The following is a 15,042-nucleotide window of genomic DNA, read 5'->3' as shown; positions in this document are numbered from 1 at the left end:
GTCAGTACCACACCAATTGGTTTAATTATTTATTTACTAGCTAACTACATGAGAAAACAGGATACCATACATGAGAAAATGGTCTTCATATCTTAACAAAAATATGTTCATCATGTTTTATATTACATATACAACGTTAGGGATGGAGACTTCATACCTGTAGTGTAAATACTTTTCAAGTTACAGTATTTCCTTCGTAACCTTTTTAATTACATCACAAAATAAAAACCAATATTACATTCGTTTTCTATAGATCCTCTGACCATTCCTAACGTTGTTATGTTAGAAATATTGTTCCATTATTTGCTTTAGAAACTGTTAGAATTTTGACAGGAAGACTGTCTGTGAAACAAAGCACATTCCTACGCGCATTTGAAGAGGGAGGGAGAGTCTTCTTCTACCTTAAATTTACGACAGGGCATTAGGTGTCAAAACGGGCCAGTAAGTAAGCATTCCACTATTCAAATAAAATTTTAAAAATTGTCACATGCGCCGAATACATGAACAGCTTATTGGACGATGTTTATGAAGCATGTGATAAACACATTTTGATTTGATGAATTAACAACTGAGTAATAATATATATATTTTTAAATCGCATAATTTTGATACTCTCAGCCTTTCTACTGTTAATAGGATAAATTATACATTCTGTTAACATATGTGAATCATTTTAGGAAACTAGGCGTAAGTCGCACGTCACTACTTCAGAGGAGAGGCATTTGAACGTAAAGAAAAACATGTTATGTGAAATAAATGTTATGTGTTTTTTGGCAGAAATGCCTTCGGGAACATGTGAACTTTCATATGCCTTAATAACATTCCATCAGTAAATATGAATACAATCGTTAAATTACAAGCCTAGTTGGTTTAGCCACGGAAAAAGCCAGGAACCTTCCTGCTAGCCATGATTGGCTGAGATAATGGATGGGCTGGACATGCCGAGAGATGAGTTTGGATTGGTCTGCCATGTAGCATGTCTCTGTCTATAACATGAACTGCTCGGTATGTGTAGATAATGATTTCTTCTGCTGCTTTTTTGAAAGATATCATGAAGCACTGCAAAAGTTTTGCTGCTGCTCTCCTCATTCTGGAGGACGATCATGCCATGCTAACTCTCTCTGACTCTGAAAAGGAATCAGACGATGAGGAAATCCCTCATTTTCATTGAACCAGACATTGTAGAGTTTCTGATGACAGTGATTGGGAAGAAACAGCAATCAACAGTGTTGTTGTCACGGAAGAAGTTGACAGAGTTTTGAACTCAGTGGATTGCCCTTTGGAAGCAGAGTATGATAGATAAGGAGATGGAGAATATTCTGGTGTATGATTGGAAATATGTGGAGGGAGTCGAAAAGATAACACACTGAATAGTTGTATAAAACACCGGTCTCCGGATTTTACATTCAAACTAAGGGCAACCATGGAATATGTGACAGAGAAGGAGAAGCATTCATCCACGTATATGGGTAAGAGAGTCTAGCTAGCTACATTTTCAGATATTATATGTTTCTACTTTTGTCAGAAAGTCGTTTTCCTTACAAGTTAAAGAGTACTGTTAGCTAGCTTGCTAACGTTAGTTGGCTGGCTCGCTAGCTAAAGTTATGTGTATGATCTGTGTAGTAATATTATTCGTATATCAGAAATCCATTTGCATTGCTAGTTATAGCCTAATATTAGTTATCTAGCTAACATTGAACCTAATTGGTTAGCTTTAGCTACCTGCAGATTCATGCATGGTGGCTAGCTATGACAATCTGTTTGTATTGCTAGTAGTATGGGTTGGGATTATCGCCGAGTTCAAAACAATTGGGAACTCGGAAATGGGACTTCGGAAATCTCCGACTTCAGTGTGTTCAAGACAACTGGGAACTCTGAAAAAAACTAGCTCTGACTGGGAAAAATCATTTTGGACGTCATCCAAACCGGAATTCCAACTCGGGAACAATGGCCCCTTTCTAGAGCCCCGACTTTCCAACCTGAAGATCACTGACGTCATGATTTGACCTCAAATTTTTCCAAGTTCCCAGTTGTCTTGAAAGCACTATTATGTTCATTGTTTAGCTAGCTAGCAAGCTACAGTGGTTCCTCCTCAAAAAGTTGCGAGCTTGCACCGGACTTAGAGGTACCCAGCGTCACGGCTTCATTGCTCCAGACCACCACAAGGGTGAGCACTCATTAAGCATTTGGGTCCCAAGGTTTTTATATGACCAATCATATCGAGTGGATCCAATGACGAGTTTGACATGGGCCACCCATCCCTGGTGACTTCAACAAAGATGGCTGACAAAACATTATGGGGAAGCGAATTTAAGTAATTATAACGTCATAACAAGTCAAGCAAAAAAATTACAATTGAGAGGAATATGTTAGTTAATGTAGAGACAAACGATTGTGCATATTTTTTGGTCATAAAGTTATTTATGAAAATCTCTATTTAGGACGTTTTTTTTCAGGCATATCCAATACCAGGTGTATCAAACTCATTCATTATAGCAAGCAGGGAGCAGGTTTCGAACCCTCACCATTCTAGCCGAAGTCCAGCACGCAATTGACTATGCCCAAATGTATTAATTGGGGTTGGGGTCGATTGTGGCTAAAAACACTTTATCAACTGTAATCTTTAACATGTGGAAAGGGGAAAAAGTATTATTATTAGTTTTCACCAGCGTAGCAGGATGGGCTATTAGCTGAACAATAGACTATTCAACCTTTACTAAAGAATTGTCTAATAGCCGAGCTAGGTGTGAAACCCCCTCCTCCCCTACTTGCAACAAATACTTATCAGGACTATCTAGAAAAAGCAGCGGAGATGCGCAATAGGTTTCTAGGAAGAGGCTATTCTCCATGTGTGGATGAAGCTCTTAATTTGGCATTGGGGAAGACATGAGATGAACTGCTACAAAAAGGCCCGCTAAAGCTAAAGAAAACTCTGTAATGTTAACAACTACATATACTTTGAACTCGCAAATAGTGGGAGATGCGGTCAAGAAACACTGGCATGTTTTATTTATGTGATAAATTGGTCCATGCCAACTGCCAGCAACAAAAGAAAATCAGCCTTTGGGATTTTCCGCCTCCAGACATTATTTCCTAAAGGTCTTAATGATGAAATGCCTATGTATGTTATGTTGTAAATTTGAACATAAATGATGCCCCTATTTCAGATTACTCTGATGTTTTTCTTACACTGTACCCAATGATTTATGAAAACTTGCTTGGTAGGTCGATGTCCTCATTGTGGTTTTACCGAAGTGTAAAACCGAATACACAGTGTCTATGGTGTCAAGTTGCACTTCCTAAGGCTTCCACTAGATGMCAACCGTCTTTAGAAACTTGTTTCAGGCTTCTGCTATAAAGGAGGGGGGAATGGGAGCTGAATGAGTCAGTGGTCTGGCAGAGTGTCTCATGCTCGTGACGCCCGGTCCCGACAGAGTTAGCTCTCGTTCCGGTGCTTTTCTACAGACAATGGAATTCTCCAGGTTGGAACATTATTAACGTTTTATGTTAAAAACATCCTAAAGATTGATTCCGTACATCGTTTGACATGTTTCTACGACCTGTAACGGAACTTTTCGAGTTTTTGTCTGGACGTAGTGCTCGCGCCTCATGAAGATAGATTACTGGGCTGAACACGCTAACAACTAGTGGCTATTTGGACATAAATTATGGACTTTATGGAACTTTATGGAAGAAATCAGTCATTTATTGTCGAACAGGGATTCCTGGGAGTGTATTCTGATGAAGATCATCAAAGGTAAGTGAATATTTATAATGTTATTTCTAACTTCTGTTGACTCCAACATGGCGGATATTTCTTTGGCTGGATTGGGCTCTGAGCGCCGTACTTAGATTATGCTTTTTCCGTAAAGTTTTTTTGAAATCTGACAAAGCGTTTGCATTAAGGAGAAGTCTATCTTTAATTCTGTGAATAACACTTGTATCTTCTATCAATGTTTATTATGAGTATTTCTGTGAAATGATGTGGCTATCTGCAAAATCACTGGATGTTTTGGAATCAAAACATTACTGCACGTAACGCGCCAATGTAAACTGAGATTTTTGGATATAAATATGCACATTATCGAACAAAACATACATGTATTGTGTAACATGATGTCCTATGAGTGTCATCTGATGAAGATCATCAAAGGTTAGTGATTTCATTTTATCTATATTTCTGCTTTTTGTGACTCCTATCTGTGGCTGGAAAAATGGCTGTGTGTTTTTGTGACTTGGCTCTGACCTAACATAATCATATGTTGTGCTTTCGCTATAAAGCCTTTTTGAGATCGGACACGATGTGTAGATTAACAAGATGTTTATCTTTCATTTGCTGTATTGGACTTTTTAATGTGTGAAAGTTACATATTTCAAAAAAATATTTTTGAATTTCCCGTGCTGCCTTTTCAGCGGAATGTTGTCGAGGGGGTTCCGCTAGCCTGCGCTAGAAAGGTTAATGAATTTAGAATTATATAAAAGCCCCTTAGATATTCTCAGATATTCTCACAGATCCTAAAAGAAAATGCACCTTAGATATTAATATAGAGTCCTCCAATCCTCTAAATGTAATTATTGAAAAAAATATTTTTAGATATACTGGTGTTGGTCTTATTTATTTATTTATTTAATAATAATAATCGCTTTGTTTAAAAAGTAACGCTATTTTGGAGATTTCATTTTCATTTAACCTAGAGTGAGCGAGAAAAAGGCAATTCTTGAACATTCTCACTAATTTGTAAATACAGCCAGTTATTTAGAATGATTTATTTCTGGAGAAACTTAACTTGATTGTTTAGCAGACAACACTTACTTATATTCAGTCAACACATATCTTAAGAATAATATTTGAACATTTTCATTTCTCCATTGCTTGTCTCAGAGAATCACAAAATGATGCTGAAATAGACGACCACAGCGGGAAGTGCCTATGCCTGGTGAGCAGTTGGTCAAGTTCTATTGTCAGAAGAGGAATGGAAATGTCAGGATGAACCAAAAACCTGACGAACCAGCCTCGTACTGTATGTTGACTCTGCCTGTCGGAGGTGGAGTTCCAGAGCTCACAGGTGTGCCTGGCATGGATTGTGACTCCATCTCGTTCCTTTTCAACGCGTGAGTGAGTCAATGACTATTCAAGCCATTGACTCACTGATGAATGAACATGATGAGCGATCGGCAAAGGCAATCTGTAATCTGTAATCTGTAATCTGTAATCTGTAATCTGTAATCTGCGGGCATCACAGCTCGGTAAGAAATGTTTTATATATATATATATATATATATATWTTTTTTTTTAATTCTCAGAACATTAACCATGTCTGTTCACTTTTTTTGTACTATTCTGTAGTTTTGACAAAATGATTCGTCTGACAAACAAAAACTTGCGTCCTACAGGCCCAGGCATGGATCAAAGTTGGTGAGACATTCAATAAGGTTATCCTCACAAACGAATCAACCGTGGCCCTTGAGCAATTTGCTCAAAATTGCTACAGAAATATTAACGAAAGCGTAAAGATGTTGATGAAGAAATGCTGTTTTGAGTTAGAAATGTAACACTTTAGAGTACTTAAGCATCGAATACATTGCAAGTTGAGGGATTTTCACAACAGTAGCCGGGCTACTTTTATAAAAAGTCTGTTGTCCTGCTAATAGGAATCATTTGCATGATGGGCTACATTCTTTATTGTAACCACAATGTCACACATAATTTGTATCTACCTTTCCAATTACTTTTAGAGTTTGGGAATTACAAATGTGCGCTTTCTTTTTAGTTACATTGTTTTAGTTTGAACGTGCAGACTTTTTTTCTTTAAATGATTGTTTATGTAGGATGCTACATTTTTGACCAGTTGCAATTGTAAGTAGGCCTAATAAAAAAACTCCTACTTTTATTTTATTTCACCTTTATTTAACCAGGTAGGCAAGTTGAGAACAAGTTCTCATTTACAACTGCGACCTGGCCAAGATAAAGCATAGCAGTGTGAACAGACAACAACACAGAGTTACACATGGAGTAAACAATAAACAAGTCAATAACACAGTAGGAAAAAAAATTATGAGTCTATATACATTGTGTGCAAAAGGCATGAGGAGGCAGGCAATAAATAGGCCATAGGAGCGAATAATTACAATTTAGCAGATTAACACTGGAGTGATAAATCATCAGATGATCATGTGCAAGTAGAGATACTGGTGTGCAAAAGAGCAGAAAAGTAAATAAATAAAAACAGTAAGGGGGGTGAGGTAGGTAAATTGGGTGGGCGGTTTATAGATGGACTATGTACAGCTGCAGCGATCGGTTAGCTGCTCAGATAGCAGATGTTTAAAGTTGGTGAGGGAAAAAAAAATCTCCAACTTCAGCGATTTTTGCAATTCGTTCCAGTCACAGGCAGCAGAGAACTGTCTTTTATCGATGGCGGTTATGATATCGTTTAGTACCTTGAGCGTGGCTGAGGTGCACCCGTGACCGGCTCGGAAACCGGATTGCACAGCGGAGAAGGTACGGTGGGATTCGAGATGGTCAGTGATCTGTTTATTAACTTGGCTTTCGAAGACCTTAGATAGGCAGGGCAGGATGGATATAGGTCTGTAACAGTTTGGGTCCAGGGTGTCTCCCCCTTTGTTAGAGGGGGATGACCGCGGCAGCTTTCCAATCCTTGGGGATCTCAGACGATATGAAAGAGAGGTTGAACAGGCTGGTAATAGGGGTTGCGACAATGGCGGGATAGTTTCAGAAATAGAGGGTCTAGATTGTCAAGCCCGCTGATTTGTATGGGTCCAGGTTTTTGCAGCTCTTTCAGAACATCTGCTATCTGGATTGGGTGAAGGAAAGGCTGGGGGCTTGGGCGAGTAGCTGCCGGCGGGTGGGGGGGGGCGGAGCAGTTGGTCGAGGTTGGAATAGCCCAGGTGGGAAGGCATGGCCAGCCGTTGAGAAATGCTTGTTGAAGTTTTCGATTATCATGGATTTATCGGTGGTGACCGTGTTACCTAGCCTCAGTGCAGTGGGCAGCTGGGAGGAGGTCCTCTTGTTCTCCATGGACTTTACAGTGTCCAATAACGTTTTGGAGTTAGAGCTACAGGATGCAAATTTCTGCTTGAAAAAGCTAGCCTTGCTTTCCTGACTGACTGTGTGTATTGGTTCCTGACTTCCCTGAACAGTTGCATATCGCGGGGACTATTCGATGCTATTGCAGTCCGCCACAGATGTTTTTTGTGCTGGTCGAGGGCAGTCAGGTCTGGAGTGAACCAAGGGCTATATCTGTTCTTAGTTCTGCGTTTTTTGAACGGGTTATGCTTATCTAAGATGGTGAGGAAGTTACTTTTTAAAGAATGACCAGGCATCCTCAACTGACGGGATGAGGTCAATATCCTTCCAGGATACCCGGGCCAGGTCAAATTAGAAAGGCCTGCTCGCAGAAGTGTTTTAGGGAGCATTTGACAGTGATGAGGGTGGTCGTTTGACCGCGGACCCCGTAGCGGATACAGGCAATGAGGCCAGTGATCGCTGAGATCTTGATTGAAGACAGCAGAGGTGTATTTGGAGGGCAAGTTGGTCAGGATAATGTCTATGAGGGTGCCCATGTTTACGGATTTAGGGTTGTACCTGGTGGGTTCCTTCATGATTTGTGTGAGATTGAGGGCACTAGCTTAGATTGTAGGATTACCGGGGTGTTAAGCATATCCCAGTTTAGGTCACCTAACAGAACAAACTCTGAAGCTAGATGGGGGGCGATCAATTCACAAATGGTGTCCAGGGCACAGCTGGGAGCTGAGGGGGGTCGGTAGCAGGCGGCAACAGTGAGAGACTTATTTCTGGAGAGATACATTTTTAAAATTAGAAGTTCGAACTGTTTGGGAATGGACCTGGAAAGTATGACATTACTTTGCAGGCTATCTCTGCAGTAGATTGCAACTCCTCCCCCTTTGGCAGTTCTATCTTGACGTAAAAAGTTGTAGTTGGGTATGGAAATCTCAGAATTTTTGGTGGCCTTCCTAAGCCAGGATTCAGACACGGCAAGGACATCAGGGTTGGCAGAGTGTGCTAAAGCAGTGAGTAAAACAAACTTAGGGAGGAGGCTTCTGATGTTGACATGCATGAAACCAAGGCTTTTTCGATCACAGAAGTAAAAAAATGAGGGTGCCTGGGGACATGCAGGGCCTGGGTTTACCTCCACATCACCCGAGGAACAGAGGAGGAGTAGGATGAGGGTGCGGCTAAAGGCTATCAAAACTGGTCGCCTAGAGCATTGGGGACAAAGAATAAAAGGAGCAGATTTCTGGGCGTGGTAGAATAGATTCAGGGCATAATGTGCAGACAGGGGTATGGTGGGGTGTGGGTACAGCGGAGGTAAGCCCAGGCACCGGGTGATGATAAGAGAGATTGTATTTCTGGACATGCTGGTTATAATGGGTGAGGTCACCGCATGTGWGGGAGGTGGGACAAAGGAGGTGTCAGAGGTATGAAAAGTGGAACTAGGGGCTCCATTGTAAACTAAAACAATGATAACTAACCAGAACAACAGTATACAAGGCATATTGATATTTGAGAGAGACATACAGTAAGGCATAAAGTGATTGCAGGTCTTGATTGGGAGAGCTAGCTAAGACAACAGGTGAGACAACAACAGCTAGTCAGCTAACACAACGACAGCAGGTAAAATGGAGATGACTACGCAGAGAGGGGTCGGGTTAACTACACACAGAGCCTGAGTTCGCGGCTGGGTCCGACAGATAAAAAATAAACAGAATGGAGTACTGTGATTAATGGACAGTCCAGCAGGCATCAGCTATGTAGTCAAGTGATCATAGTGTCTAGGGGGCAGCAGTAGATGGAACAGGGAAGCCGCGGAGTAGTCGCTACTACGCTAGCATGCGGGCGACACGGCGTTTAAAGTTAGTAGCCCGGGGCTAGTGGGAGCGTCTGCTCCGACGGAGGCCGGTTGAAGGCACAGCGGATGGAGTATTCGTCGGCAGACCAGTCGTGGTGGTGCGGCGGGGTGCCGTGTCGGCAGAGGATCCAAGCCAGAAGGCGAAAGAGGTATTGTAGAATTTAGTTTGCTAGCCGGGAGATGCGCCTGGCTCACGGCTAACTGGTGCTAGCTTCGTGGCAGGGGCGTTAGCCACTAGCTAGCTGTGAAGATCAGAAGTAGTGGTCCAGGGATTACGGCAGGAAACCGGCGTTGTAGTGGAGAGACAGTCCAATACTGGTAGATTGGCGAGTATTATCCAGGCTAAAAACAGGTTATTATCCAGGCTAAAAACAGGGCTGGTATCTGTGCAGAAGGTAAAAGCCGCTAGCATTGGCTAACAATGCCTAACTAGCTTGTAGCTAAATTAGCTTGTTAGCTTCTGGTGGTTCTTGAATGTGTTCTAAAGTTAAAAATAATAGCGATTCCGTATCACATTGGGTGAGGCAGGTTACCGGAAGGTATAATCGAATTAAAATGGAAAAGAGTGAAAATAAAATTGAAATATATACAAAAAAGAAGAAAAATACTAAGTACACGAGAGGACGAACAAAAACACATCTTCACTGCTACGCCATCTTGGATCTATCATTACTTCCATTAGGCTGTTAAGCCTCATAGCCTACCTCAGCCAGTTAAGTTATTTTATATAGGTCTAGGCTCAGAAGAAATAGACTCCAATTAAGCCCTCCTGTTGTTTGTAAAGTCAAATTCAAAAAGCACTCGCACATCTGAGCTATGTTTTTTGCAGGTGCATGGCAACAGCCAGATAAGATGAGGAAAAAGAAGAAGGAACCTGCACTCTGCTCTTGATCGTATCACTGATCTTTACCAGTCAAAAGTTTGGACACACCTACTCATTCGAGAATTTTTCTATATTTTTACTATTTTCTACATTGTAGAATAATAGTGAAGACATCACACCGGACATAACACCAGTCTCCTGCATGCCCCGCATTCTGTAGTACAGACATGGCCTGCTCTCCCTTATGTAAGGAATTAGGCACTTTCCCATGTTTACTACAGTATGTATTGTAGACTGCACAGTAGTCTCATAAACAAATAAACGCATTTCGTTAATAAAATATTGATAAAAAATACTCTTTGAAAATGCAGATGTTGATTTAGTTATGGATCCATAACGAATTACTATGGGAATAAATATCACTGATTTACAGAAATATTGGAACAAAGTTTTCTAATGAAGGCAAACAATGTGGTGGTCAAACTAGCAATAACTTGCAGTAACAGAAAGTATCAATTGACATGCCACAGAATGCTGAGGCAGCACGCAAGACGTGCCACAGTATGATGCAACTTTTAAAGGAGGATCCACTGTAGCTACATGTATAAACAAAAGACTCCACTTCGCCAGATGATTACATGACCCATCAAGTTAGACAAGCGTGTCTGGGTAAGAATCATCTAATAATTATAAAATATTTATACATTATTTAACTGGACACTTCCTATTTTTGATATTGCTACTATGCAAATAACCATTTCACTGTACCGTTTACACAGTGGCGTGCCGTGGGCCTGGGGCCTGGGCCTTCAGTGAGGTCCTACACAGTCCCACCCGAATTAATCCACCTCTTATTACCATCATTATGATGCCATGGCTCTAGACACTATACATTTAGACAGAAACGCAGTATAACCAGGCGTTGCGTCACCTTGAAATTGACAAAAATTGACATTTTTAGAGTCTTTTCAATATTTCCCTATTTTTCTTCACCTTTTCATTGTGCAGCTCCGTTGCCCGGGTGTCCCCAAAAGTTTTCAAAAGCACCATTGCTTGTAAGTGCCCAGCCGTACTTTGGTGTCTCGTTGCTGCCTTGGTTAGACAACTCAAGTTTGCAAAGCCAGTGTGGCTCCAAACACCAAATCGATCACTTGCAAATAATAGGCATTCCCAGCAGTACAGTTTGCAGTGCTTCTCGGAGCCATAGCGCTCGTAGTTGGAACTTTGAAAGTGGTGAACGAACCCCTGTGACAGGCTTTGTAGCGTCGGCGTCGGGCGACCTCTCCGAACTTTTCAAGAAAAGTTAGTCTTGAGAATGGCGTTATAATTATATCCTCGACCAAATCGATATCTACTCCTCCTTCTGCCATTGTGGGTTGAAAAAACAGCTTAGTAGTACGCGAATTAATTTGTTTATCAAATTCAGTTTCCTAATTCTGATCTTCTGCATAGACCTGCCCATAGGACCTGCCTTTCAATATTGGTAATCCCTGTCTCTTATACACATCTAGATGTGTATAAGAGACAGCCTTCTGCCATTGTGGGTTGAAAAAACAGCTTAGTAGTACGCGAATTAATTTGTTTATCAAATTCAGTTTCCTAATTCTGATCTTCTGCATAGACCTGCCCATAGGACCTGCCTTTCAATATTGGTAATCCAATCAAAAGACGTGCACGCACTACGCCTGCTAGCTGGCTCCTGTGTAACACTGGAGCCAGCCAGCAGGCGTACAATAGCCAACTCTAAAGCTGATTGGTTGACACWAAATTTTKATTTCRATTCACTTTAAGCTACAAGCGCCCGCACTGTTGATTCTGAAGGCCTGAGGGCAGATTTTAGACCCCTGGCAACACATGATGGCTGAATATGATTGGATAAAAGATCTAACATAAAGACCAGCCCTCCAAATCTCAACCCGGGGCTGGAAGCAGTGCAACCAAGAGGAAAGCTATGAAATGAAGAGTATAACTCTTACACTGGGGAATAATTTAATACATATTTGTGGGAAAATACATTTAAAAAATATATATATTCCGATGATGTTTAGGCCAGCAGAGAAGGCCTTGCTGGCCCTGACGGCCCACCACTGCGTTTACACCTTCTGTTTCCTGTCATGTGACAAATAAACATAGATTTAATTTAATATAGCATATGTTTACCAGAGACACTAATGTGAAGAACAACATGACCTGCACCAAAATCAGATTAGTATACAGGCCAAGGACTAGAGAAAGTGTATTTTTGCTACTACTTTCAACACTTTTAGTCTTGTAATCTTTGGTTGTTTACTACACTACCTTACTCACTTTGTTTAGCACATGGCATCACATGTGAATCCTTAAACAGATGAGTGGGGCTAAGAGGGTGTGAACGATGCTGAATCGGTGTAGACAAAGAGGAGCTCTCCAGTAGGTGTACCAAAACAGTCATGGGCAATTTTCTCAAAAGTGGGGTTACAAGTTTCAAAGCAGAATCATGTTCCCATTGTTCCTCAGCTGTAGTGTATGATATAACATTTTATAGCTCAACTCCACATTTTGCTACATAGGACCGAACCAAGCCGGTCGGTCACAAATGACCCAAAAGTGATCTGAATTTTAGTCATTTCAGACTTGTGACATTTCAGGTGTATACAGTATATCAGAATGTTTTACAAAGTCGTTTGGATGTAGTGAACAAATTTTTAAACTAACTTTATTTGAGAAACCTACATTTTTCTTAAGTGTAGCTTTAGTGGTAAAGGTGCTCTCGAGCGGCTAGATGTGTTTTACCATTTGGCCATCAGTGTAACGGTCGTCGTAATCCTCCTCCTCGGACGAGGAGGAGAGGCGAGAAGGATCAGACCAATATGCGGAGTGGTTTGTGTCCATGATTATTTATTAACAAAATAAACGGAACACTKACGAAACAAAAWGACAAAAGAGAAACGAACCGACAAACAGTCCCGTGTGGCACYAATACAGYCACGAGATACAACCACCCACAAACACACACGTGAACCCCGGCTGCCTAAGTATGATTCTCAATCAGGGACAACGATTTACAGCTGCCTCTGATTGAGAATCATACCCGGCCGAACACAAACAACCCGACATAGAAAAATAACACATGGACAACCCACCCCAACTCACGCCCTGACCAACTAAATAAATACAAGAAAAAGGAAAAACAGGTCAGGAACGTGACAATCAGATTTGCCATCAATGCTCCTTATAGGACACATCATTGCACTCTATACTCCTCTGTAAACGGGTCACCTCTGTATACCCGTCGCAAGACCCACTGGTTGATGCTAATTTATAAATCCCTCTTAGGCCTCACTCCCCCCTATCTAAGATATTTACTGCAGTCCTCGTTCTCCACATACAACACCAGTTCGGCCAGTCACATTCTGTTAAAGGTCCCCAAAGCACACACATCCCTTCGTCGCTTGTCTTTTCAGTTCGCTGCAGCTAGCGACTGGAACGAGCTGCAACAAACACTCAAACTGGACAGTTTTATCATTCAAAGGCTCCATCATGGACACTCTTACTGACAGTTGTGGCTGCCTTGCGTGATATATATTGTGTTGTCATGTGTTGCTGCCTTGCTATGTTGTTGTCTTAGGTATCTATTTATGTAGTGTGTTGTCTCTCTTGTCGTGATGTGTTTTTTGTCCTATATTTTTTATGTATTTTTTAAATCCCAGACGCCGTCCCGCAGGAGGCCTTTTGGTAGGCCGTCATTGTAAATAAGAATTTGTTCTTAAACTAACTTGCCTAGTTAAATAAAGGTTAAATAAATAAAATAGCGTAGCTTAACTTCTTCCAGTGTGAGGTAATTGGTAGTTTGGTAAACTATATTTTCAGTGTAGCTTCCGCAACACTGGTGTGTGTACGTGTATGTAGCATATAGGACCATGCTGTGTGTGAGACTTACAAGCCCGTGCAGTGCATTGTGTGGAGGTGTTGAGAGCAGGGTGTATCCCCAGGCAGGTGAACAGAGAGTTGTTGGAGGTCTGGGATCCAGACTGCAGTACGGAGACATGGTTGGCTGGCCACGCCCCTTCAACACCAAGCCACGCCCCTCCCTGGTACAATATTAACCAGAACAACAATCATTTAATTTGTTAGGACCCTCTCTGCGTGTGTGCGTGCGTGTGCATGTGTGTACCTGTGCCAGAAGGTTTGTGGTCCAGCGTAGTGAAGGGGGGGGCAGGCCACCTGGCCATGAACAGGTCAGGTTGAGGGAGGAGTAGTTCATTGCTGGCAGAACAGAGCAGGAGGGGGAACCATCTGGAGGGTCTGGGGGACAGGGGGACAACATACAACACAACACAGTGTTGTTATTGTGTGTGTGTGTGTGTGTGTGTGTGTGTGTGTGTGTGTGTGTGTGTGTGTGTGTGTGTGTGTGTGTGTGTGTGTGTGTGTGTGTGTGTGTGTGTGTGTGTGTGTGTGTGTGTGTGTGTGTGTGTGTGTGTTCTGTGGTTATATATGTGTGTGTGTGTGTCGTGTCGGTATATGTGTTTGCCGTATGTGTGTGTGTGTGAGGTCAGGTGTTAGAAGTCAGAGGTTACTCACAGTAAACAGTGAGGTTGATGGTCTTGAGAGAGCGGGTGTTGAGGTATGTGTTCTGAGCCTGACAGGCATAGGTACCCGTGCGCATCCGCAGAATCCTAGTGATGGTGAACTGGGGTCCGGTGTACACCTGGCTGGATTAGAACCAATATATAAAACACCTGGCTGGATTAGAACCAATATATAACACACCTGGCTGGATTAGAACCAATATAAAAAACACCAGGCCGGATTAGAACCAATATATAAAACACCAGGCTGGGATTAGAACCAATATATAAAACACCTGGCTGGATTAGAACCAATATAAAAAACACCAGGCCGGATTAGAACCAATATATAACACACCTGGCTGGGATTAGAACCAATATAAAAAACACCAGGCCGGATTAGAACCAATATATAAAACACCAGGCTGGGATTAGAACCAATATATAAACCTGGCTGGGATTAGAACCAAAATATAAAACATCTGACTGGGATTAGAATCAATATATAAAAAACCTGGCTCAGATTAGAAGCAATATTTAAAACACTTGCCTGGGATTAGAACCAATATATTAAACACCTGACTGGTATTAGAACCAATATATAAAACACCTGTATGGGATTAGATCCAATATATTTAACACACACCTGACTGGTATTAAAACCAATATATAAAACACCTGACTGGGAATAGAACCAATTCAGAAATTTGTAGGGAAGATAGAAAACATATGTTCATACAACAGACAAATAAAGGCCTAGATTCAATCAGTTCCAGCGCTAATC

The 15,042-nt window shown here is 41.5% G+C and overlaps 1 protein-coding gene across 1 annotated transcript in view; it reads right to left on the bottom strand.

Moving 5' to 3' along the window:
* Positions 1–15,042, bottom strand: part of LOC139025381 (V-set and immunoglobulin domain-containing protein 10-like 2) — a gene marked incomplete at its 3' end in the record, with an annotated part of 79,348 nt that overhangs the window by 55,683 nt on the left and 8,623 nt on the right. Inside the window, exons 4-6 of the mRNA XM_070440484.1 lie at positions 14,272–14,402; positions 13,828–13,995; positions 13,631–13,744 (exon numbers count right to left, since the gene is read on the bottom strand). Coding sequence (XP_070296585.1) covers positions 13,631–13,744; positions 13,828–13,995; positions 14,272–14,402 — 413 coding nt within the window. The remainder of the gene's footprint in view (positions 1–13,630; positions 13,745–13,827; positions 13,996–14,271; positions 14,403–15,042) is intronic.

This window comes from Salvelinus sp. IW2-2015, unplaced genomic scaffold (genome assembly GCF_002910315.2).
Source record: "Salvelinus sp. IW2-2015 unplaced genomic scaffold, ASM291031v2 Un_scaffold2600, whole genome shotgun sequence".
NCBI lineage: Eukaryota > Metazoa > Chordata > Actinopteri > Salmoniformes > Salmonidae > Salvelinus > Salvelinus sp. IW2-2015.
The sequence above is the reverse complement of the archived record's forward strand: the minus strand, read 5'-3'. Positions and strand labels throughout refer to the sequence as shown.